The sequence below is a fragment of the Canis lupus genome, chromosome 2 (genome assembly GCF_011100685.1).
Source record: "Canis lupus familiaris isolate Mischka breed German Shepherd chromosome 2, alternate assembly UU_Cfam_GSD_1.0, whole genome shotgun sequence".
Lineage (NCBI taxonomy): Eukaryota > Metazoa > Chordata > Mammalia > Carnivora > Canidae > Canis > Canis lupus.
This window is the reverse complement of record NC_049223.1, coordinates 30,675,292-30,699,470: the sequence shown is the minus strand read 5'-3', so window position 1 is coordinate 30,699,470 and position 24,179 is coordinate 30,675,292. Positions and strand designations below refer to the sequence as shown.

Below are 24,179 nucleotides of genomic sequence, written 5' to 3'. Positions count from 1 at the left end.
AGTCTTTGCATGACAAAGTGGTCAAGTCTTACTAGTAGCCGAGAATGTATTATCAAGCCTTTATTTAGCTGTACTGTCAGGGCAATCCAACTATTAGTCATCTTGACATGTGCTTCAGAATACCACACACCCATGAGTCCTGGCAAAAATTGCATCTGCTTCCTGCTGCCTCCCACACTGCAACTCTTTGCAAATTGCAGATATTTTTACTGCCGTTCTAGAAAGAAAATTACTTAACATTCCTAATCTGAGGAGGCATTTAAACCTCCCCTCCCTAATTATAAAATTAAAAGCCAACTAGTGTAGACCCTGCACATGCAGCACAACGAAGATCCGCTAGGGAAGAGCAGTCGTGAGCAAGAGAGAATCAAGAACTTCCTGCCCTACGGAAATTTCCGTAGCCCCCTTCTTCTGGAAAGCACGTTGATTCCATCCTGTTAACTACTGAGTCTTGATGTGATCTGGAAACGGACTCATAGGCAGACCAGTTGCTACTCATCACACAGCAAAACCCAGACTGAGAAGATCTAAAGCTATTTGCACGAAACATTTCTGAAAACCAAAATCTGTTATATTTTCAAACACATTCTACATTTAATACATCCTGCTGGCCCTAAAAATATATATATATGTTATTAAAATATATAAAATATTTATTAAAAATATATAAAATCATTGGAAAGCCTATGAACAATCTTTTACTTTCTGCCCTATTTTACTGGGCTGATCTGTAAATATATAGTTTATATAAAAGAGTGAGTTGAAGGCCAGGGGGTGACTTTTGGGTCTGCTGCCCTTCCTGTCATTTCTACCTGCCTCAGAGCAACATCAGGAGTTTCTTTCCACCTTAACTCCAAAGACAGGCCGCTGAAAAGTCAGGGGGAAAAGGCAGGCAAGTGGCTGTCAGGGTTGCCCAAGCACTATTTCCCAAGGAGGAGCCAGGATGATTAATAGAACAGGAATCTGTGTCGACACCCTCGCCTCCCCACACCCCCTCCCCTCTCCCCCCCCCCAAAAAAAGAACCACCAGACTCAAGATGCTGATAAGAATTCTTTTATGTTATTCCAATAAAAAATACATTCATACAGAAATATAACAATCTTGCAAAAAACAATTTCAAATAAAATCTTGTAAAACAAAATTTTACAAAAATCTTACAAAGATTCTTTAGATAACAGGGTGCTTCAAAAAAAAAAAGAAATTTCACTAATAGAAATTTTTTTTAATGTCAAGCAAAAAGTTTCTGCTTGATTGAGGCTCAGTTATCACCTGAACAGAATGTAATTCTTTATGTACTTGCTTATTATGAAAATTACAGGCATTGACACACATGGCACCCAGCCCCACCCAATCAAACAACTTCATGGTGTTTCATAAGTGAGACAAGCCAGTGCAAGTTGTTGTGGTTTTTTTTTTTTTTTTTTTTTTTTTCCTTTTTTGTCTTTTGTTTACCTTCTTGCTTAATGGAATTGTTATGGCTAAGCAACACAGCACGGCCAAATAAAGGAGTTTCCCAAAACCCAGCAAATCAAATGCCTGGATTTGGAATCGCCAAAAGAAAAGTGCATTTTCCCCTCAGCAAAATGAAATGAGTTCTTCAGGTAAGTGTATTCATCAGCCCAGATTTAAAAAACAAAACAAAACTACCCAAGACCAGTTATGTGAGCTTTCATCATTGCTCATTTCCAGGAAGATCAAACAAAATACCAGCCCAGACTCATATGTGTGTGTGTGTGTATATATATATATGTATATATATATACACACACACACACATATGTATATATATATATATAAAGAAAAGATCCACACCCACAAGCCAGCAGCTGGATAAAATATCAGCTGTCCATGCTGCGGTATGCCAATTCGGGGAAATTACTCGTTGGAAAAACTGGAAGATTCTATGTGCTGGAAAAAATAGCTTCATCTGCATAAAAAGTATTCTAAAAAAGAATCCCTGTGATTAGCTTACTCTTAGGTTAGATGTTCTAATAAGGCTGAAATTCAAAATCAAAACCTTCGTGTGTCTGAGACCAATTAGTGGGCTAGTATTCCCTTCGTGCTGCTTCTGAATGGCCAAAGGTCCCCTGTTCTGGACCTGCCAATAAGGATGAGCAAAGCCAGCGGTCTGGAATAAATTGGATGCCAAGGATCTGTAGCAAATCATTAAATCACAGATAAAGCCTTTATAAAAGTTATGGTTTTCATTTTTACCTCCTTTATGGCCATTCTGAAATATTTCTTCACAGGCTGTGGAATTTTGTTATCTAAACATTCTCATTTTTCCTTAAAAAAATATTTATATATTATCTATATATGTATATATATACACACACACACACGTACACATACTATACACACACATATACATACACAAGAATTCCGCCCACTTTTTTAAAAAAAGTAATATACTTTCTGTATTACCGACAGATAGCTAGATAGATATGTGGAACTTGTGCCTTTTAAGCAAATACATTAACATTGTTTTATTTTTTATACTTCTGTATCTTTAATATGTGTGAGAACGTTACATATTAAATACAGCCGGTGTGTGATCTATACAATTGTTGTGCAAAGTCTATGTGAAAGTCTCATGGTGGCAGAAATGATCCGATTTTCCAATTATCGTATGTTTTCCACTTTTAACACTGACAGTCAAGTTGTCTAAAATAGCAAGTAAATACTGACTTGTTTGGGGAGTTTCATCTCTTTATTTGTCTTTGTGAAGGAGGACTTTAAAGAGATTTTTTTTTTCTGTATTATATATTGATACAGTACAATGCCAGGTGAAAAAAGAGCCTTAATAAAGCATGCATCACCCATACCCCTGTATGAGACCCCCGCAGAAGGGGCCACTTGCATAAGGCACCATTATTAAAATCTACAGTGCATTAACAGCTAGAAAACCAGAAATTAGTCCTCAAGGCATAAATAAGAGAAACTTAGCTGCATGAGAAAACAGTTTCTAAGCTTTAGTGGTTTTATCCACCCAACTGAGAAAAATTTTAGGATCTCAGTCTAATGTAACATTAGACTAGCAATTCCCAGCCCTAGCATTCTTGATACCCAACATATGCCCCACGTCTTCAAAGGGCATCACGAAATTCTCCAAAAAGGTAATTCAAATTCAGAATCATTTAAAAAATAATCCTATGCTGCACAACACCTTTCTGAAAGGGGGAGTGTTACAAAATCGACGGGGGCGGGGGGCTGAGGGGGGGGGATTGTGTATTGCCAGGCCCAGATGGCTAGGGATCACCCAATTTGACCAATCCTATCTTAGCTGCTCAGTAACTGGAATTAACATCGTTGTCCTGATTTTTAAGAATGGAAAGCAGATAGTTCCCCAGACCATGCATTACTTTTTGTCTTATAAGGAAAAGTTATCAATGTGTTATATTTGTAAATACACAGCTTATACAACGGGTAACAAATGAGCTCTGTTGTAGCAAGTAAACAAGCTACTTGACACATTGCACGTTTTTTTTGTTTGTTTTTTTGTTTTTTTTTTTCTCTCGTAGCTGCACCAGACACCGAAAGTTCTCTCACACGGGGAGGGGCTCCCCTCCCCACACCCATTCGCCACTCCGGGGGGTCTCGACCACCCACTCCCGCCCTCCATGGTTTCCCTTCTTTTTTTTTTTTTTCTTCTTCTTCTTCTTCTTTTTTTTCTTTTCCTAAGGCGCAGACCCCACCCCCCGGGAAATGATTGGTGGTCATCTCATCTCGTGGTTTACTCCTCACACACAAAACATTCAAACTCCGCGCGTGCTGCCTCTCGCAGGCTTGCTCCTGCAAGGGGAAAGACTCTGCCTCCATCACTCAGTCACTAACTCACAGATCCTCCACATACAGGACACCCGACCATTAGCATTCTCAGTGCACATGCTCACGGCAAAGGCTTAGGGAGCACTCGGGAGATGGGTACCAGTGGCGAGTCCAGGGCCACCCAAACACCACACGCCGCGGGTGCTCTGCCGCTCCGACACGACGGTTTTCGCCCTCGAAAGACCTTCCAAGTAGAGGTCCTGGAGGCAAACTGGGTGGGGTGCGAAAATGGCATGCTTTGGCTGGAACGCGCACCCTCCTTCCACGGCTGTCTCTCAGCCCGGAAGCCTTTTAGCCCGCAGGATTCGCTGCTCTGCTCCCTCACAGGTGCCTCTTCATGTGGAGGGCCAGGTGGTCAGACCTGGAGAAACACCTGCAGGGCAAAGAGGCATCCCACACGTTAGGTCTCCCGCCTTCACAGAGGTTACAGACCCTGTGGCCTGCGCTCCTCCACCCCCAACCCCTCCAGAGGGAAGGTGGGACTCCATGGCCTTCAGGGAGGTTACAGACCCTCTGGCCTGCATGCCCTGACCCCAACCCCTCTAGAAGGGAACGTGGGACTCCGTGGCCTTCAGGGAGGTTACAGACCCCCTGGCCTGTGCTTCCTAACCCCAACCCCTCTAGAAGGAAAGGTGGGACTCCATGGCCTTCAGGGAGGTTACAGACCCCTCCGGCCTGAGCGCCCCGACCCCAATCCCTTCAGAGGGAAGGTGGGACTCAATGGCCTTCATGGAGGTTACAGACTCCCCTGGCCTGTCCTCCCCAACCGCATTCCCTCTAGAAGGGAAGGTGAGACTCTATGGCTTTCACAGAGGTTACAGACCCCTGGCCTATGCTTCCTAACCCCAACCCCTCTCCAAGGGAAGGGAGGTCTGCTCCGAGTCCCAGCCAGCTGGCCAGTCGGTTTTCTGGGGCAGGAAAATTCTAGCTGATGGGAATATACATCGAGGACGCCAATCAGCTTTCAGGAGAATTTCGCCTGACCTCATCATTCAACCATTGGAAGGACTGAAAGCCAGCCTTCTGAAAATATGAAGGAAATGCCTGTAGTCTCACGCACACAGAGCACAGGTCTCCCTAACTGGGGCAGCTGGCAGATTACAGACTCTCTCAAAAAGTCCGAGGCCGAGAAGAGGCGTGCGGGCATGGGACGGGCCACCCTGCCTTCCTCACTGCAGGCCTGTGCCTCTCCGGGGACGGCATTCGGCGCCCCTACGCTTTGTGCACGTACCTGTCACAGTGAGAACATTTAAAAGGCTTGGCACCAGTGTGCTTTCTGAAGTGTCTGGTTAACTCATCGCTTCTTGCAAAACGCCACTCACACCCTTCCCATGAGCATCTGTAAGGCTTTTCTCCTGGGAAGAGAGCACACGACAGGCACACCGTGACTTCGCTGAGGAGGAGGAGGTGTGCAGGGACAGGACGGGGAAGCAGCTGGACAAAGTGGACTCATCCGCGAGCTTGGGGGCCCGGCCTCGGCCCCCCGTGTCACGCCCCAGTGAAGGGCCGGGCGGGCACTCTGGGGGACACCCCGGGGTCCCTTCCTGACCTGGCCTGGGGCCCCCGAGGGCTGTGCAGGGGACCCAGGCCGGGCAGGGCCCACGTGACCAGTAATCAGAGTTACAGCGTAAGAATGACAAATACTCAGACTGGCGAAATACTTCTGAGGTGACGTGTCAGCCCACTGGACCCACAGCCCTGGCGGGGGCAGGGTTTTATTGCTTTCTCCATGGAAACGGTCTCTCTCAAGCACTTACTTTGTTCCTTCCTCACTTCCCTATGGAATGAGGCTTTGTACTTTCCTCCGGGAAACGGCATTTCTCTAAAACTGAGGTCATGAGTTTCTGGGAAACCCCATCCGAAGGCCTTCAAAGCACTTTCTAAATGACAATCAAATGGCCAAACTGACTGCTCCCGGTCGGTCAGAGGATACACACGAACTTAGCTAAAAGTGCTACCCAAGGCCATTCAAGATTTGGCCTCTGCCCGTCCTCGAGCGAGCCGTCGGGGCAGACGGGGACCGGGGTCCTGACGCCAGCAACGCCGGGGACCCTGACCTGAGGGCTCCAGCGTCCCCTCTCGGCCCTGGGGCAGGCCAGAACTTACGGTGACCCCCTCGGCCAGAGCCCCCCTTGCCCTGTGCCCCGGGGACTTTGGGCTTCTGCACCCAGCTGGCCCGGCGTAGAGAACACATGGTCATGCTCCCTTATCTGACCCACCCCAGTCCTTTCAAACGGGGTTTCATCCCAGTCGTGCACTTTGATCGCAAAGTTGTTTGTTTGTTTTTGTTTTTTAAACTGGCATCAGAAACAGAGGCCGCGGGAGACACGGGGAAGCTCCTGGGAAGCGGCCAGGGGCCAGCACATGGGTCCAGCTGCCACCCCTCAGCCCCGCGGACGCCCCCGCCCCCAACCCTCGAGTTCCAGTACAGAAAACCGGAGGCAAGTCCCCGCCACGTGATGCCCGGGCACGCGGGCGATCCCATCCCCGGGAAGGTCGGAGTGAGTGAGGGGTGGGGTGGGGGCGGAGAATGGATTTACCTCGTCTGTTTAATCTGAAAGTCTCACCCGATCCGGGCACACACGTCCAGTCTTTCAGCTCCTACTCTGTCCTCCCCAGAGACCCAACTCTTTTGGGGAAGCATGAGGTGAGGATGTGTCTGCTCTGCCAGCCTCCGGCCGAGCCCCGGCCCCCTCCCAGGGCTGGTGCGATGCAGTGGCGCCCACCAGCGGCCCACCTCCCGCGTCGCAGGAGGGACTGACCTGTGTGAGTGCGCTGATGTGCTTTCAAGTGGGAGCTTTTGGTGTAAACTTTCCTGCAGCCGTTAAAGTGGCAGCGATGCACCCGCCTCCGGCCATCCGGGGAGGCGTCCCCGCTGCCCTTGTCACCGGGCTTCCCCGCAGTCCCTCCGCGCACCTTCCCGGGGGGGTGCAGCTCGCCGGGCACGCAGCCCCACAGGTGAGAGGGCTCCCTGCTCAGTTCCGGGGACGACGGGGGCGTGGAGGTGGCCGACGAGCTCAGGGTCCCCGAGTTGACTAAGACTTCGCCAATGGGGTCGGAGGTAAATTTAGTGGTGGGAGAAAGTTCCTCGGAGCTGTCGGAGGACTCGCTGCTCACGTCGGAGTTCAGGCTGTTGGTCTCCAGGTTGTAAGCAAAGCCGGGGCTGTTCAGAGCATCCTCGGGGGGGCTGGAGGAAAGCTTCAGGTCCGGGTCCTCCTTTTTCTCCCGAGCCAGGATGATTTTGGTCCACAGATCCTCCTGGCTGTCGAACTTGATTTCGGAGGCTGACACATAGCAGGGTTCGCTCTGGAGGTAGCGTTCCAACTCCAGGCAGGTCTGTGCGGAAGGAACCACAAGAAGACACGTGATCGTGATGACAACGAACCGTGTAACCGAAAAGAAAAAAAAAAAAAAAGCACATTTCCAAAAACATGCAGGAATCAAGGGCAAACAGACTGTGGCCGTGGAGCTGGCTGCACCATCGCGTCTCTAGGAGAGCGAGGGGAAAGCGGTTTCTAGGAATGGAGGCGCTTTCCGGAGAAGGGCCCCCGCAGGCCGGACCAGTGGCCACAAGGGCTGCCGGTCACTGGGCTGTCTTTGCCTTGGTTACCAGCAGTGACGTGACTACCGAGTTTCTGTAAACCACACAGGGAACACCGGCCTCAGGCACGTGCTCCCGAGACGGGCTTAAGCAGATGACCTGACAGTCTCGAGAGACATCCCTGCGCATCAAGGAAGGCTCGGGCCACCCTCCTCGGTGGCGCACGAGACAGAGAGGCCGCGGTGCACGCGAGGCAACGTGCCGTGACATTGCATGGGTCTTTCTTTAGAGACACGGGGGCCGGGAGCCCGGGGCCACACTCGGCGAGCGGACGCAGCGAGCTGATGGTCTGTGTTCAGGGACCCCGGGGAGCGGCGGGTAAACCAGCCCCGGCTCCCGTAGGGCCCCGACCCAGGAGGCTTTCAAAGATAGGCCATTCCCCAGGGCAGCAGGGCCCTGCTCGCACACAACTTTCAGGACTTCCACGGTGGGGAGAGGAAAACAAGAGCCTCGACCACAGGAGTGCAGAAATCCTTCCAGAATGGCCATCTGCTATTGTAAACGATGCAGGACGGGAAATTCCTCCCCGGCCCTGCTGGGAGTCCCACAGTGGACAAGAACTTTATCTCCTGGCCAAGAGTACAACTGTATGAGTCATCACTCGGTTTCTTTCACGCAATGCCAAAGGAGACTTCCTTTTTGAAATTCTGACCAGCGGCCAAGAAAGGACCTGGTTCAAATATACATGCAGAGTGTCATGGACAGTGCCCCCTCCCCAGCCGCACAACCAACCTTTCAAGAAGCTACAACTGCCGAGACACCAGCATCCCCTCTCCCCACCATCTCAAACTTTCTAGCCACTGGAAAAGAAAAACGGTAGGAAACATTTTAGGATTAAATTGTGTCTGCCCTTATCTTTACTAGGATCAACTGCCTGCATGTCCATATAAGGCTGGTCTATACACCACGGGAATTCGACAGATTTAAATGTCTACAGTGCACTGGGCTCATTGCAGCAAATCGTTTTCAGGACTGGCAAAGCCGACCCCAAGGGCTCCTGCTTGCTTGCTTACTTAGCAACTGTGCCCTGCTGCTACGGAATACGGCACAGCCCCGTCCCCCTCCCCGCAGACTCGTCACACAGCGAGCGTGAGCAAGCGGGGGGGGCGGGGGGGGGGGGACGACAATCATTGTTTTCTCTCTTGTGCCCTCAAATTAGACATCTGAGTTCCAGTGCCCACTACAGGGTTCCGAGAAGCAGTGTTCCGAGGAGCGGCGGCAGGCAAGGTACGTTGCTGATGCGCCAAGGAGAAAGGAAAGCACATTTGCCTCGATCCTGTTAAACTTTCATAATCTGGCTAATTTGAAATCTCCATTATGCTGATAAGCACTGGGGACCGAGACGGAGCTCTTGGAGAGTTTAAAAGGCTCCGGAGGCGACCGGGAGCTCAGCCTGGCTTGGGGCCCAAATCCCAAATGCCCGAAGGAAACTACTTAGATCAATTTCAATCACGTCCTAGGGAGCAGCTTCTTTAGGAGGAAGGGGGGGGGAGGGGAGAGGAAGGCAGGATCGGGCTTGGAACAATTAAGCAGGCATGTGAAGGTTGCAACACTTTGCATTTCATCCCTTTTAAAAGCTTTCTAGGCTTTGAAACGCACAGAATATGTTTGATCTGCTAATTCACTTTGTGACAAAAAGCAAACAGCCAGGCAGGGCACGGAGACAGCCCCGACCCCTCCTTCTATCTTTTTAAAGACAATGGGACAAGTGTCACAATCTCTCTTCTCCCTTCAGGCAATCCTCACGAATTGGGGGAGTGGGAGGAGGTGGGGGGGGAGAAGAGGTTAACTTTCCTAAATGTCCAATGTCAAAAAACTCCAGTTCCACTAAAAAAAAAGAAAAAGAAAAAGAAAAAGAAAAAGAAAAAAAAAAGAAAGAAAAGAAAAAAACAGGAAAAAAAAAACATGCCGGAAACCGAGACTCTTCTCCTCAAACTCAGACTTAAAGCAATTTGGACCGGCTCATTGTCATATGACTGAGAAGTCACTGGTTGTGCAAACATTGTTGGCTTTTTTTTTTTTTTTCCTCCTCTCTCTTTCTGGTCAACAAAAGACGCAGGTAAAGAAAAACAAGGCAGATCGAAACACATCTTAAGGATTTCCAAAGAGGAAGGAGAAACTGGAAATGGCCCAGGAGGGACAACGAGCTGGTGGAAAGATTTCACTGGTGACATTTTTAATTGGGGGGGGGGGGGACAAAAACTGTCAGTACAAACATAAAAAAAAAAAAAAAAAAGCAAAACACAAACGATTTCTCCATTTCGGAAAAAAAAAAAAAAAAGGCAACAACAAACCCTTGGCACTGTACGGCGGCTCCCAGGAGCAGCTCCAGCGGCGGAGAGTGGAGCTGCTGGGAGCAGCAAAGTTCTGCCCAGGGCTGCCCAGGGCAGAAGCCGCGAGCCCGGGGCTGCCCTCCCGAGGCTGCGCCCCTGCAGCCCGGGCCCCGGCCGCCGCGCCGCGCTCCGGTGACAGCCCTGCTCCGCGCCGTCCCCGGCTCCTCGCAGGTGCCTCCCGCACGCACGCAGCACAGGCTCGTTCTCAGGCTCAGGATTTTATGTATTTATTTTATTTTTTTTATTTTTAACAAAATGTACGCAAACCATCCAAAACAAAAAACAAAAAAAACAAAAAACACAAAAAAAAAACAAACAAACAAAAAAAAAGAAAAATAAGAGAAGGAGGAGGAGGAGGAGGAGCGCGCACGCCGGAGCGCCGAGCATCCAGCCCGCGCGGGCTTGCACGGTGCTGGCGGCCCGGGCACCTGGCCCCGCGAGCGCGGCTTACCTGTTGCCAGTACTCCTCCAGGGAGGGCAGCGCCGAGAAGTAGCCGGTCTCGTGCACGATCTGCAGCTCCTGGAAGATGCTGCACATGGGCAGTACGTCCATGTCGGGCTGGAAGAGGCAGTCCCCGCCGCCGCCGAGAACGCAGGGAGCTGTGCGGGCTGGAGCCGGGAGCGCAGCGGCCGTGCCTGCAGCGCCGGGGAAAGTTTCATGCAAACTCAGCGCGCAGCAGTGAGGCGCCGCGGGTTCGGATCCTGCCGGAGCCCGGAGACGCGCTCGCGAGCCCACACAATATTTGCAAACACCGGACTGACTGCAAACGTAACCCCTGCAAAACTTCCCTATTCAAAGCTCCGCTGCCAGCCTCCCCCCTCCTCCCCGCCCGGCTCCCCCCACTCCCTCCCCCCACGTGACTCGCCCATGCCCGCCCCGCGCGCCGCCCAATCACGCTGCGCCCGGCCCGGGGGCCGCGCGCCGGTGATGTCAGCTCCGGCCAATGGCGGGCGGCGACTCACAGCGGCCCCGCCTGGCGTGACCGAGCCTCTCCGTCAGCCGCCCGGCCATTGGCCCAATTCGAACTTCAGGCGGCGCTGATTGGACGGCGTCCTCGCAGGCTATTTTTAGCAGGGTATATAAGGCGCGGGCCGCCGCGCGCCGGAGGAGTCGGCGCTGGGAGGTGCGGGCCGAGCGGCTCAGTGCGCCCGCGGCCGCCCGACCGGCCGAGCCGCTCCTCCGCCCGCGCCCGGGCCCGGACCCGGACCCCGGACCCCGGACCCCCCGCTCCCCGCTCCCCGCTCCCCGGCCGCGTCACCCAGGCCCCGGGACGCTCCGCGCCCCGCCCCCCGGACCCGGTCCCGGTCCCGGTGCCCCCGCCGAGCCGCTCCGTGCGCCGCGCTGCCCGGCCGGCCGCCCTCGGGCCTCCGCGCCCCGGCCCCGGCCCCGGCCCCAGCCCCGGCCCTGCCCCCGGACGCCCCTCCGTCCCCCCGCCCCGCGGCCGCCCCGGGCCTCGCCTCCGCCCTGGCATCCTCTGCCCCCGCCCCCGCCGTGCACCCGCCCCGCCCCCCGTGCGTGCCCCCTGCCCCCTCCCGTGCATCCTCCCCTGCCTCCCTCGCCCATCCTCCCTGCTCCCCTCGCCCATCCTCTGCCCCCCCCCCCCCCCCCCCCGTGCATCCTCCTCGGCCCCCCTCATCCATCCTCTGCTCCCCTCACCCATCCTCCTCTGCCCCCCTCACCCGTCCTCCCTGCCCCCCTCACCCATCCTCCTCGGCCTCCCCCCTCCCATGCATCCTCCCCTGACCCCCTCGCCCATCCTCCCTGCTCCCCTCGCCCATCCTCTGCCCCCCCTCCCCCCCGTGCATCCTCCTCGGCCCCCCTCATCCATCCTCTGCTCCCCTCACCCATCTTCCTCTGCCCCCCTCACCCGTCCTCCCTGCCCCCCTCACCCATCCTCCTCGGCCTCCCCCCTCCCGTGCATCCTCCCCTGCCTCCCTCGCCCATCCTCCCTGCTCCCCTCGCCCATCCTCTGCCCCCCCTCCCCCCCGTGCATCCTCCTCGGCCCCCCTCATCCATCCTCTGCTCCCCTCACCCATCTTCCTCTGCCCCCCTCACCCGTCCTCCCTGCCCCCCTCACCCATCCTCCTCGGCCTCCCCCCTCCCATGCATCCTCCCCTGACCCCCTCGCCCATCCCCTCTGCTCCCCTCGCCCATTCCCTCTGCCCCCCTCACCCATCCTCCCCTGCCCCCCCTCCTCCATCCTCCTCTGCCCCCAGTGCATCCTCCTCGGGCTTCCCCCTCTCCCGTGCATCCTCCCGTGTCCCCCTCGCCCATCCTCCTCAGCCCCCGTCATCCATCCTCTCTGCCCCCCTCGCCCATCCTCCCCGCCCCCGTGCATCCTCCCTGCCCCCCCACCCATCCTCCTCTACTCCCCTCACCCATCCTCTTCTGCTCCCTCATCCGTCCTCCCTGCCCCCTCACCCATCCTCCTCTGCCCCCCTTGCCCATCCTCCCCTGCCCCCCTCGCCCATCCTCCCCTGCCCCCCTCGCCCATCCTCCCCTGTCCCCCTCACCCATCCTCCTCTGCCCCCCTCATCCGTCCTCCCTGCCCGCCTCACCTATCTTCCTCTGTGCCCCTCATCCAATCTCCTCCGTCCCCTGCCTCCATCCTCTTCTGCATTCCCTGTCCATCCTCTGTCCTCTGATTGACTCCGTCTCCTCTGACCCGTCTGTGTCCCCCGTCCACCCTCCTCTACCTCTCCTATCTTGCACTATCTCCCTCCATGCTCCTCTGTCCCCCACCCTCTTCTGTCCTCCCACCTTGTCCCCCTCTGTTCCTCTCTGTCCTCTGCTCCTACCTCATTCCCCCTCTGTCCTCATCCTCTTCTGTCCCCCGTCCATCCTCCTCTGTCCCTCAGTCCCCCTCCGCTCTGTCCCCTCCATCCCTCCCCTCCAACTCCAGATCCACCCAACCCCCCCTGGAGGGGGACGGGGAGGTTGGGTGGCTTTGTATTCCCCTCCACCCCCTCAGCCCTCAGGCCCGCCTTGCTGGTGACCCCGGGAGTTGGGGTACAGACCCAGTGTTTTGAGGGTCCAGAAGCCCCACCAAGCAGGGCCTGACCTGCTGGGACAGCATCGGAGTCTCTCCCTGACTCCCTCTCTGGCACACACACACACACCGTATGCCTGGGAAACCTGCCTACCCTGCAGAGAAAGGGTCAGAGAGGCCTGGAAGATTCATGCTGGATTTGCTGGCTCTTGACTGGGGTACTTTAGGATAAAGTAGAGGTTTTACACTTGGATTTGGTGAGAATTTTGGCCTTGAACAAGGAAATGCTTTGTAACTGGTTCTCAGGGTCCCAGGCCTAGAACAGCATCCCGAGTGCCTGTGCACCTGTTAAAGATGCAGTTTTCGGGATCCAGGCCCGGACCCCACAGAATCTGAAGCTGGGGTGGGGTGGGGCTGTCCAGCACTGTGTTTGGACAAGCTCCCTTCACGCAATCTGTTGCCCACGGAGGTTTTGCCAACCAAGGATCTAGAACATAACGCGTCCGTGTACCTGTTACCTGTAGCACAGAGCGGCCCGCACCCTAGGAAGATGCAGAGTCCACATCCCATTGGGTGGAGCCTGTCTATCTAGCAGAGCTGCAATCTCAAAGAACCCTCAGCGAGGTTAACAAGGAAGCTTTTCCTCTGAATGTGCAAACCATTTAAATTAGGATGCTGCTGACATTCAACGTGTTTTTTTTTTTTTTCCGGTATGAATTATGTCCTAAAATATACCATAATGTTCATTTTCAAGAAAAAATGCCAAGACCACAAAGAATGTGCATTTTAAAATTCAAAATGGAAAACTGAATTATAACTAGTAGTTTCATTTTTATCTCAGAGAGCTTAATGAACATCTCTTTGAGGTTTTCAAAAACGTAGCGTGTAAAAGAAATCCGGGAGGGTCTCGTATGTTGGATTTTCACAGATGAGAGCAGATGGGAATATACCAGGTTTATGACCCTGTAAGGTTCTAGCCAGGGGCCTTTGTTTGGGGATCCAGAGTGAGAAAAGGTTATTGGCTCATTGTACCTACGACGTAGAGTCTGTGAAGATGATCCAGAATGGATCGATGCAAGTTATCAGTGGCCTGTGTGCGTCTCACTTTGCCCCAGGAACCGAGGGTGTCCAGGCTTCCATAGGTGCGACCGGCACCTTGGGTCTATTTCCAGGAACTGAGATGGTTTGGCCTCGAACCAGCCACGGGTTGAGCCGACCTGGTGACCAGCAGCTGGTCATATGTGGGATGTAGTTCCAAGAAGGTGGTTTTATTGGGGTAGGATCTTCTCAGTCATCAGCAGCCGTTGCCAAAGGAAGCAGGAATCCAGAGACGAGGCAAGGGGGCAAAGCCGGCATCCCCGGCGTGCGGAGGAAGGCCAGGGGAAGGGTGGGGAGTCCTCCCCAAGTCCAGGTAAGGGAACGGCTCTGTGCAACGTGTATGGGCATCACGGTTATGGTGCCCTAGGTACCTTTTGAACCATTAACTAGTCATTATTTTAACCATTTTCCTGATCTGCATTCCTATAAAACGTAGGTTTGTCCTTGTCTCTTGAGTGTGCTGACAAATACTTAGACAAATACTTACAAATACTTGGAAGTATTCTATATACTTAGAAGTTTATCTTTAGGAGGGTGAACCTAATTGGGCATCATATGGATACACTCAAAATGGTAATTCTCAGGAAAAAAAAATAAAATGGCATAAAAACAGGATACGTAGACTGGTTTTCAAAAACCATAAGCTCTGGGAGCTCCCATTGCACCCAGGAGCCATCCAGCTCGTGTTATTCATGCCATGTGACGGGCCAGGTATTTGGGACTCCTACATTTGCAAAACAGGCACAGCTCCCTGGGCGGGGGAGGCTGGAGCTACACGGGAGGGAGCTATCTTAAAACAGAGGCATTTCTGTTCCTGGTATAAGCAGCTACTTGGGGGAGAAACAGTGTCAGCCTCCCATGAGAAGAAAGTGTGCGTGGGATCTGAGTTATACTAGTCACAGCTGATTTCTAAAAAGATCAGCCCAGAAGATTCAGAGAAGGCCAGGCACTGGGAGAGGGGGGAGTGCGGCATGGTATTTAGGCTCTGGTTATCCTTGCTACACGAGTGGCCTCGGTCACATCCTTGAAATAGGAGATGGAAATGTCTGTTGGACTCCATTTGGTAGAATTGAAAGATGAGGCATTAAAACCCCCCGCTTATGACAAATAAGCATTTCGTACATTGAAGGCAGTATTTCAATTATTCAACATACATCCATCTCTTCAGTTTGCTGTTATTTGTTTTATAAACCCCCAACCAGCCCCCTACCCCCCCGACACACTTTTTTTTTTTTAATTGATGAGTGAATGTAGGCAGTACAATGAAGTCACCTCTGAGGGTCACAGCCAATCAGAGGCAACATGGGGTCCCAGTCAGGTCCAATCAATAAATAACCCCAAAAGAGCACCTCTGGGGCCCCTGGGTGGCTCTGTTGGTTAAGCACCTGACTCTTGGTTTCGACTCAGGTCACGATCTTGAGAGTTGTGGGGTCGAGCCCCACATTGGGCTCCACACTCAGAGGGGAGTCTGCTGGAGACTCTCCTTCTCCCTCTCCCTCTGCCCCTCCCCCACTCTCTAAAATGAATAAATAAAACCTTAAAAAAAAAGGAAAAGCCTCTCTGCCACACTCCACCCTGCAGATTCTCTTCCCCCGCACCCCTTCTTGCTCTGTCCAAGCTGTGGGGAGAAAATCCTAAAGTCCAGCTGGTGAGCGCCTACCTCCCCATCTCCCTCTGCTCTCCATCTGTCCTTCTGGTAGTCGCACTCCCCACTGTCTTCAGAGGCTCAGGACCCCTCTCCGTGACGGTCCCAGGCTCTTCCCTCTCCGGGTTCATGGTGGGGTCTGACCCTTGGGGCATCCCGGTGCCGATTCCTTACCTTTTTATATCACTAACTTCTCTTTGGCACATTTAGAAAAACATGGCTTAAAATAAAGTTTGCGTTTTAAGGCTAACTTTCAGCTTAAAGATGTATGGGATGAGCTATGGGCTCTGGGCCCTTCCTATTGTATATAACTCAGGCAGGGCTCTTCAGACGAGCCTTATGAAGGCTGATCCGAGGGTCCTTCCAACAAGGCCCCCAATGATACTGCTCTTTTGGGCAAGAAGCTGCTTTTGTTTCATTATGGGTTTGGTCTTATTACAAAACATCAATTGCTATATGCCATTCAAATGTAGATTCGCTCTTTAAATAACTATTAGGGCTGAGAATAGCTAATAAGGAAAGTTCTCAAAGTGATCTTTTTTTTTTTTTTTTTTTTAGTAGATGCTCAGCTTGGTTTATCACCATATGGAATGTGCTCAGCACCCTGGCCATGGCGCCTCCGGGGCACCCAAGGGGGAGAATTCCTACACACCTAAGGCTGCGGTTTTATGGTGCTCTTCTGAAAATATCATAATGAACTCCGGGATATTTGGTAACAGTGGGAAAATATGTTGCTATCTACCAAAGTTTCATAGAAGGAAATGCAAAAAGGAGAGGTGAATTAATCCACACTCGACAAACACGTGCCCTGTGTCGGGCACTATGCGGATCCCTTTCCATGTTATTCCACTTGGTGCCCACACCAAATTTCATGCTGTGAAAAAACAAATTTAAAGCTCAGAGAAAGTTGTGTGATTTGCTAAGTGTCAGGGTCTTAACCCTGGTCTCCCTCATCTCCGTAGACGGCCTACCGTCCACCTGTCCAGGCCTTCTCAAGCAAGATTCTCACCCTGGACTGGGCACGAGGAGCTCTAAGGTGGCCCAGGGACCCCTGACCTGCACCACCCCTCCTCCTGAGCGTAGATCATCCCTTACCGTCTGCTGACTTGAAGTTAATCAAAAAGGAGGTTATCTTGGGGGGGTGGCTCTGACCTAAAGGAATGTCCTTTACAAGGAAGTGAAGCCCAAAGGGACGGTTCAAGATATAAATGCCCAGAAATTCAAAATGGAAGGGAACATCCCTAATCTGAGAAAGGACGCTTGTCCTGCCCGGCAGTAGCTCGCTCTGGGCTCCTGGGGAGAGCGGGGTACGTTCTCAGTTCTGACCTAACTTCTGTGCATCTGTGCTGGATTGGGGAGTGCTGGGTTTTCTCAATGTTCCCACCTCTTGCCCCCAGGGCAGCCAGACTTTCTGGTACCTGTTGGAGGAAGGTTGTTAAAGGAGAGAGTCCCACACCTCTCCTGCCAGGACAATGCTACCTCCTGGCCCGCAGGACCTGGCTCCTGCCTCTGCCCCAGCTCTGGAAGGCTTTGGCTTCCTTTGAGACCAGGGTCTGGGGGTGTGGGTGGGGTTTCATGCTTCCTTCCCACGTGGGGTGCAAAGGGGCAGCAGGAAGAGCAGAGGGAGGTCTTCACTCTCCTGCCCTGCCCACCCATCTGTCTTGTGAGCACCTGGTGGGGGTCTGTGGAAAGAGCATGCAGGGGAGCGTGAGTCTCAGGCTCCCATTTATTCCAGACTGTCTGTCACGCCAGCCCACACTTAAGGGTTAACAAATTATTCCAGTATTACTGTTTTCTCCCATGGAGCCTGCCTCTTCCTACTTTGCCAAAGGTAAGGGTATGTGGATGGCTTCTTGTGCATCTTTGCACTTTTGAGATTCAGTTTCCATGGGGGTCTGCCACCTGCTGCTCTCAAATAGGCTAAAAAAAATGAGGATTTTGTAGATTATCTGACTTTTCTTGTTATTAGGATGTAAAGGAGCAACATTCTCCTATGACTTTCTTCATCCTGGTCAGAAATGAGCGCCAGAGACATCCAGGTGGGCACAGAAAGTCTTCAGCAAATGCAAGGAACACCCGAGGCAGACTTCGGCCCAATGTCACATCTTATACGGAAAATCATTTTGAGACAGATTACAGAGTAAATGAAGGACTAACCTATAAAGCTTCCAGAAGAAAACATAGAGTCAAATCATCATGACGTGATGGTAGGCAAAGTCTTCTTGGATAGAATACAGAAAGCCATACTATAAAGAAAAAAAAATATTTTTTTCCTGATTGATAAGTTAAACTTCACCAAATTTAAAACTTCATCAAAAGACACCACCAAGAAAATGAATAGACAAAGTCACAGACTGAGAGAAAATATTCTCAACACATATATCTAACATCAAACATGTATCCAGGATAGATACAAGTCAATAATAATTTTTTTTTCAAAAAGATAAAAAATAGGAAAAATACTTGAACACATACATAAATGACTCATACACGCATGAAAACATGTTTAAGATTATTTGTCATTGGGAAATGTGAAATAAAATAAAATTTAAAAAAAACCTCACTAGAATAGCTAAAGTTAAGAGGACCCATGACATCAAGAGTTGGTGGAGATGTGGGGGGAGGGTCACCAGAACTTTCCTACGCTATTGATGGGGGTGTGATGCTGGCCGTTTTTAATAAAGCCAAACATATTCCTACGCTATGAGTCAGCTCTCCATCTTGTAGACATTTAGTTAAAAGCATTGAAAGAACATGTTCTCAAAGATTTTTCTGCAAGATCATTCACAGCAGGTCAGCCATAATGGTCAAAACCTGGAAACTGCCCAGGTGTCCATCAGCAGGAGGGGTGGTATTTCTGTATAATGTGGTACTGCTCGTCGCTGCATGCAGCGTCAGGAATGTGTCTCAGAGACATCAGGCTGAGTGAAAGAAGCCTTGCACACAGGAATAGCTCCTGAGAGAGTCAGAATACATCAAGTTCTAGACAAGGGGAAACTAATGTTTGCTTGACTTTGGTAGGCAGGGGTGGAGATTGACTGAGAGAGGACATGAGAGAGTTCTCTTGGTGATGGGTGAGGGTGATAGTGATGAGTGATGGCGATGGGCAAAGGATGCTGGTGATGGTGACGATGGTGTTGGTGATGATGGGGATGATGGTGGTGTTGACAGTGATGGTGATAATGGTGATGGTGGTTTGTGAGGATGATAATGATGACGGTGTTGACAATGATAGTGATGATGGTGATGGTGGTGATGACAGTGGTGACGATGACAGTGATGTGATGGTGGTGGTATTGGTGGTGATGGTGTTGGTGGTGATGGTGGTAATGGTAGTGTTAGTGATGGTGGTGGCGGCGATGATGGTTGCTGGATGGTGGACCCGCTCTATAACTGGATATAGGTGTGTGGTTACATAAGTGATTGCATTTGTTTGAACTGATCCAATGGTACATTGTGCATGAGAGGTTTTAGAAGTTGTTTGAAGCCATCCAGCCAGGAACAAGGAGACGTGATCTTTCCTCAGAGCTTGGCTGTACACTCCGCTGAGACAAGTGTTCTTGTGTTCCTGGCTCATAGATCTGAAAGCTAAGGTGAGGAGACACAGCTCGCTTGTCCAAGGTCACCCGGCGGAGGGTGGCCGACCCAGGCTGGAGCAAGTGGAGCAGAGGGTGATGTCTGTGGGCTCGCAGCTCAAGCCCTGCAGCGTTGGGATGGAGGAGCGTGACTGGAGTTTGGGTGGGGGCCGTGTGAGCCGAGCCCAAAGGCACAGCCACCACGCCATGTGACTGTAGCCGTGGGAACCCACGGGAAATGCTGCAGATTTGTTTCAGAGGAACATCACTGGGCTTTGGTAGCAAGGAGGTGAGGCTGGGGTGGTGAGCTCTGGGGCCTACTCATCAGCCTTTAGGGGGGTCTCGCTCGCACTGGGCTGTCACACAACCGCGGCCACTGCCTCGTCCAAATTCCTGCTGATTTGATCGGCCAACGTGCACCCCTTCATTTGGTACCTGAGAGCCCTCTAACTGTGCCCTGCATCTCCCCCCAAATGCACCCCCTAGAGCATTCCCCAGAACCCTATCAACATGCCGGGCACCTCGTCGCATCATCTGGTGCCTCCGTACCAATGGCCCCGGGGCCGCGACTGTGTTATTCCTCCCCAGGTCTGTGAGCTGCTCGTGAGGGGCCCGAACTCCCCTGTGTGGATCTCACTGCCACGGCAGATGGGGCTTATGGCTCAGGTCAGAAATGCAACTCAGTTACCTCCGTGAGTAGTTAGGTGCTCAGGAGGCAGGTTTCCCGAGTTTACCTGTGCAGAGGTGTGCTGTCGTCTTGCGTGACAGCTACTCAGGAAGGCTTCTTTTCCCTAGGAGACTGTCGGCGTCCCAGAAGTAATGATGAGTGTTGCCATCCTTCTTGCCTCTGCAGTTGTCAGCAGGCTCTCGCCTTAAGAGAATTTTCTAGAGGCAGTCATGTTGCCTCCTCACTCTGCGAGGAGGCCTCTAAACATTGAGATTCAGAGCTAGGGTTTAGAAGAGGATAAGAAGAAAAGGGAAGGTTGCCAGAAATTAATGATTGACGCATTTGGTATAAATCCAAGGCTTGTCATTGAGCATTAAATTGCTAAAGATGAAAAAGAGAAAGAGAACAAGAGAGAACTTAAAAATAAAAAAAAAACTTATAGTTAAATAAAAGAATTGCAGACTGGCGATTACAAGTAAGATTAAAACTCTGCTGTTGTAAATTAAATAAAGTGGGATTATGTTTGCCGGCGAACACCTTTAATCTTATTTTCATCTACTGTGTTCTAAATCAGAAGGACCTACAAGCGGGCCTGCTAAAAACTCAGCAATCACTAAGACTTTCCCTAGGAAATCAGGTTTCACAAGCAGGTTAAAAATAGAGCTCAGGTCAGAAATGGTCAGAGATGGTCTTCAGGTATGGAGCACCTGCAAGTACATACTGCGCAAATAAATAACCCTGCGCAGGCCAGCAGGGTGTCTACACCGTCTTTTAGCGCCGCGGAAACTCATGGCTTCAGTTGATGGTTTATGCCTTTGTCTCCTCTAGCAGGCTGATAACAAAGAGCAGGCTCATTCCTTTTTCATAAGTAGCTCTTAGCTGATGTAGCAGCCACTCAATAAATACTTTTTGAACGAACGCATCTCTGAGTGGCTGTGTGCATCGGTACGGAGACGGGATGTATCTGTAGGCTAGTGATGTCACTTCAAAGTATTTTCTAATTTTAGTAAATGAAGATAAGATTGGTTCTTTAATTTTACTTCACTTCCCCTCCCCCCTCTTTTTGCTCATCTAGAAATTAAGACAAAGGATGAGTCTTTGTCTCCTGAAGAAGTCATAGTTTATTTTATGTTAGGTCCGAAATTGCTTTCTACTTAGGAACTATCTAAGCGGTGGTCCTGAATAAATGTACCTCCAAGGGATAAATTACGGGCTAGCTCAGAAATATCTTCAAAAATTATATTCTATTGTTTGCTGGAGAAATTGAAGGAAGAAAAAATATAATGAACTGTTGAATGGGGTGACCCTCTAGGTTTCAAATGGCCCGTCATGGTGCACTTGGCTGTTCCTGGATTCGCCCCTCTTGGGGATTCTATTTTCTCTTGTTTTTCATGTCTATTCCTTGGTTTTTCTGGAGCACGTCCTCCAGTAACTTCTTGGTTCTTCTCACATGGTTGGGGATAGCTGAGTATACCTCTGGTCTTCTAGCATTTTGCATTGCTAGAGGTCTCTTCTGGGAGCAGTTCTTTCCAGAACAGTGGTGTTTACCCAATGCCAGGAGTTGTCTGAAACATTTTCTCTGGTGTCTTTGGGGAGGAAGGGGCCTGATGTTTTGCTGGAATGTAAATGCTTGAGCTCTAAGGGGATGGGTGGTAGAGGGGAACAGAGACTGAGGTTTTGGCTGGTGTGCTCCCCCCCCGATAGGACTTCAGTCGTTCCTCCTGCCCTCCACCCATTTCTCACCCCGACACCCATCCGTGTGGCCTGGGATAGGCATCTCCGTGGTTCAGTTGGGTGGACTGACACTCGTCTCTTCTGAAACCCACTCTCAGGGTGTTCTGGGCTGTAGGCATCTCCACCTGAAACCTGGCTCCAGCCAGCGTTACCGAATTGACTTATAGACCCATATTGAGATCTCCCAGTTACCTGCCTACCTCATCCCTGTTAGAGATTTGTGGTTGTAATGGTGTCTAGAGAGAAAGGGGGCAAAATGATGGGCCCAGACTGTCAGCTTACACCAAAGGGAGCGAATTTAATCTAAAAAAAAAAAAAAATTTTAATCTAAAAAAAAAAGTTTAACAACCCACAGTAATGATCATGGTTATGTTTTTTCTTATTCTGCCAATGATAGACATCTGTTTTCTTTCCGTTTTCATGTATTGGGTTTTATAGAGCTTGATAAGCCTAAGATGTAACAGAGAGAGACAGAGAGAGAGAGAGAGAAAACATGAGCAGGGGGGAGGGGAGAGAAAGGACACCAAGAGAGAATGAAAAGAAACAGAGAAACTTTAACCACATTTGCTTGGTATTTCAGAAGAAACCCAAAATCAGCCTCCCCTAACCAAAGGAACCACATTGAGGACTTGGCCAATCCTTATGTGTGCCGAATTTTGTGACACTTTTCTCTGAAAAGAGAAATCTCCCTAATAAAGGTGGAATCTCCAACTCAGCCCAATACCTTGCAACTTTCTCATTTCCGAGCAACGTTCACATTTCCAGGTGCATCACAAATCTTTATCATCTATGCTGACACCTTTCTGTTGCAGGTACACGAAAACATCCCAGGCGCTCAGAGGAGATCCTATTTTGCCTCTGAGCACTTGCTCTTGCTTGGGCATCGTTCTGTGCCTTGGGAATACAAGGGTGTCCCGCCCCCGCCAGCTCCTGTCCTGTGGGAGGGGCAGCACATAAACAAATAATAAGTCAGGTGATGACAGATGCCTTGAAGGGGATGGGATGGGAAGTGATGGGCAGGGGTCATCAGTGAATGCTGTGTTGGGATGGTTCTCGTGGGAGGTGCATCTGTGCTGGGAGAGGGGATAAGAGCAAGGCAGGTGCATGCAGAAAGAGTAACCGAGTGACAATTGTTCCTCTTCTGCTAGGATTTTAAAAAGATATATAAGGATTTCTTATCGTGTTAGGTACTTCTTTACCTATGAATTGCTTTTCTTTTTTTTAATTAATTAATTAATTATTAATTAATTTGAGAGAATGAGTGAGCGAGAGAGAGAAAGAATGAACAGGGGAGGGGCAGAAGGAGAAGGAGAAGCATACCTGCTGAGCAGGGAGCCTGACTCGGGACTCGATCCCAGGACCCTGAAATCATGACCTGAGCCCAAGGCAGATGCTTACCCAGCTGAGGCACCCAGGTGCACTCATCCTCGTGACCATGGTGCAAATGCACTGTCTTCCTTGATTTCTCTCATTGCTTTTTTTTTTTTTTAAGATTATTTATTTATTTATTTGAGAGAGAGACAACAGGGACAGATGGAGATAGAGAAGATCTCAAGCAGATTCCCCTCTGAGCGTGGAGCCCAACGCAGACCCCAGTCTCACGGCCCTGAGATCCTGACCCGAGCCGAAACCACGTGGGACGCTTAACCAGCTGAGCCATCCAGGCGCCCCAATTGCTTGGATTTTATTTCTCCTAGAAACAGTCTTGGTTGGAACGGGCGCCATGGACACATTCACACACACACACACACACACACACACACACAGGCAGGTTCACAGACATACTTGCACAGGGATGCACAATCCATACACACACACTCACACAGCCAGATAGACACAAGTACATGCAGACACACACAGACAACTCACAGCACCCCCCCTCCACCCCATAGGAGCGAGGGTCTTGGGGCTGTCCCGTAGCCAGGGCATTCCCGGGCTGTCAGAGTCAGGCCTGCGTTACAATAAAGTACAGTATCGTCGTGATGAACAGACCCATAAAACACACGCCACATTTCAAGAGTATTTTCTACAGATTGATTTTAGGGACGGAGTCGGTGGCAAATATTTGGCGAGAATCACCCGCCCTCCGAGAGTGTGGCTGAGAGCAAAGCCTCTGAAGGATGAGCTATTTCTAGCTCTACTTTCAAAGGTTACCTTGTTGAAATGCAACATCTCATTAGGAGTTAAATCCTGGAACTGGCTGGCGACAAAAAGCGGGGCTTTAAAATAACACGTTGTCAGGGTAGTGTGGAAATGTGAGAGCGTGGCTGCCTGTCTGCGAAGTGAGCATGGGGCCGCGAGGTGGTGGAGAGGTGGGAGACCTGGCGGCCCTCCAGGGCCCAGCGGCCCTTGCAGAGGCTTCCTCAAGGCTTCCAGGTAAAATATTACATGACACAGCACAAGGAAACGTGCTCCTCCGAGGAGCAAATTGACGGAATCTGTCATTTTAGAAAGCTAAAATTATCAAGGACGCGGCATGTCTCGAGGAAAAGAATTGAGAGGAAATGTCAGGCACTGTGGTTTTCCTGAATAGGCTGTAACTCGTATACATCACAAGTCAGGTTTTAGGAAAGTCAATGTTTCACACATTTACAGAAATAATTTTGCTTCAGATCCGCAATGAAGGCTTGAAGCCGCATGCGTTTTTGAAACTGCCAATCTAGGATAATGTCTGGGGTAGGTAGCTTTTTTTTTTCTTTTTCTTTTT

General features: G+C 50.8%; 1 protein-coding gene across 1 annotated transcript; it reads right to left on the bottom strand.

Moving 5' to 3' along the window:
• Positions 1 to 1,038: 1,038 nt before the first annotated feature.
• On the bottom strand, positions 1,039 to 10,572 carry KLF6 (Kruppel like factor 6). Its single transcript, XM_038530210.1, has 4 exons — positions 10,215 to 10,572; positions 6,592 to 7,165; positions 5,061 to 5,184; positions 1,039 to 4,202 (listed from the first exon to the last, which is right to left on the bottom strand). Exons 1-4 carry the CDS (start codon positions 10,314 to 10,316, stop codon positions 4,151 to 4,153), a joined length of 852 nt encoding a protein of 283 aa, XP_038386138.1. The 5' UTR covers positions 10,317 to 10,572; the 3' UTR covers positions 1,039 to 4,150.
• Positions 10,573 to 24,179: the final 13,607 nt, after the last annotated feature.

What these genes read in the sequence shown, in the direction of transcription:
- KLF6 (XM_038530210.1), bottom strand. Translation starts at nt 10,316, where the DNA reads ATGGACGTACTGCCCATGTGCAGCATCTTCCAGGAGCTGCAGATCGTG. An exon ending in ACATCAGCGCACTCACACAG is followed by an intron (nt 5,185 to 6,591) that starts GTCAGTCCCTCC and finishes CTCTCTTCCCAG; the next exon opens with GAGAAAAGCCTTACAGATGC. An exon ending in AAATGTTCTCACTGTGACAG is followed by an intron (nt 4,203 to 5,060) that starts GTACGTGCACAA and finishes TTTGCCCTGCAG; the next exon opens with GTGTTTCTCCAGGTCTGACC.